General features: G+C 29.2%; 1 protein-coding gene across 2 annotated transcripts in view; it reads right to left on the bottom strand.

Annotated features, from left to right (window-relative positions):
• The window catches only part of LOC106297064, a 4,877-nt gene extending 4,328 nt beyond the window's left edge, over positions 1–549 (bottom strand). The window contains exons 1-2 of one of the 2 annotated variants that reach the window (XM_013733350.1): positions 389–475; positions 139–278 (exon numbers count right to left, since the gene is read on the bottom strand). Coding sequence is in view for 1 of the 2 variants with exons in the window: in XM_013733349.1 (XP_013588803.1) it covers positions 389–466 (78 nt within the window). In the remaining variant the exon portion in view is untranslated. Of the gene's footprint in view, positions 1–138; positions 279–388 lie in introns of both variants that reach the window. The other variant, XM_013733349.1, reaches the window with a different exon arrangement.
• Between the last annotated feature and the right edge of the window lie 925 nt (positions 550–1,474).

Below are 1,474 nucleotides of genomic sequence, written 5' to 3'. Positions count from 1 at the left end.
GGGCGGGGCTCAATTGTAAGGTGGCTTGTATCTGATTTGTATCTTGGACTCTTTAGCATTTTGCTTTAGAGATTTGGCTTAGTTTGTACTTCACAGACTAAGATTTGTATATTGAGTTGAGAAATACGATTACAGTACTTGTGCTCTACCAGCTGTCCGGACTAAAACATGAATTAAAGAAAGATCACGAGATTTTCTTGTTTGAACTTAGATGATATATACGCAGGATTGTAGGATGTTATTGATGCATTTGTGAACCAAGTAAGAACGGTGTGGCTCTATCCCAACCAGATCATTGAAGAAGTGGAAGCAAGAAAAAAAAAAGAAGAAAGTGCCAAATTAAGAACATAACATGTAACTAAAAGGGAATGAAGGGTGATGAACATACCTCTTTGTCGATGATCAAAGTCGGTGTTGAAGCTGAAGCAACCCAGAATGTGTTAGTGAGCTTTTCCGAATTACTCATGTACCAAATATATATTCTCCTTTATTCCTTTGGGTCATCACGGGAATGATGATGCACTATATCAAAGGCCAACTGTATCGGTTATCTTCCATAATGTTTCAACCACTCTTATCCTAAAAGCCCATCATTGAGTGGCCCCGCTCCTTTATTGTTTTTGGCGGTGCTTCTAAACCCGGATTGATTAAGACCAGGATGCGATAATTATTTGGATCGTCGTGGTGGAATGCAATTAGTTGAGGAATGAAAAATCAATTTTTTTTCATCAACTAATTGCTTTCCAATACTCTTAGAAACACGATACCCTTTTAATCCCCTATATATCAATTTTAGGAACATTTGAAAAGATGTAACCTTAATTTTGTATTAATTAAAATAGATCCCAATGCATAGGTGTCACTCAATTAGGCAGTCAATTACATTCAATTGAAAAATAATTAGGTCCACATTCGATTTTTATATGTTGTTAGATACATAAGTTGGTCAAACTATATGATATAATGATATGATATGTTATTTTCTTTCCTTAAATCAAACCTACGGAATTACCATAAATGACTAATATATATATTCCAATTAATGATTTTAATAATAAAGATTTGATAACAATTTATATCTCCTCCATCATTTTTTGTTTAATTTTATATTATTAAAATAAATTAAACAATCAAATTAGCTATAAAAGTAAAATTTAGATTTTTTCGTATATGTTATATTTTGAATTTTTAAAAACGACAATAAATGACTAAAACTATTAAAATTATTATGTTAAAAATTAATGATCAATGGTTTAACATTTTTATTATAAGAAGATACACATGATTTTAAAACCATATGAGTAAAAAATATCATTTAATAATAAAATAAACATATATGTATATAGATTAAACACTATACACCATAGGATTACATAAATATTTTAATATTAAAAGTTTCAATGAATTTTCAAGAACATTTATAAATTATAAACTTATTAAAGATTCAGATTGAAAATTTTGTTATCGTTATAAA

Source organism: Brassica oleracea, chromosome C6, assembly GCF_000695525.1.
Source record: "Brassica oleracea var. oleracea cultivar TO1000 chromosome C6, BOL, whole genome shotgun sequence".
NCBI classification, from domain to species: Eukaryota; Viridiplantae; Streptophyta; class Magnoliopsida; order Brassicales; family Brassicaceae; genus Brassica; species Brassica oleracea.
This window is presented reverse-complemented; position numbering and strand designations above follow the sequence as displayed.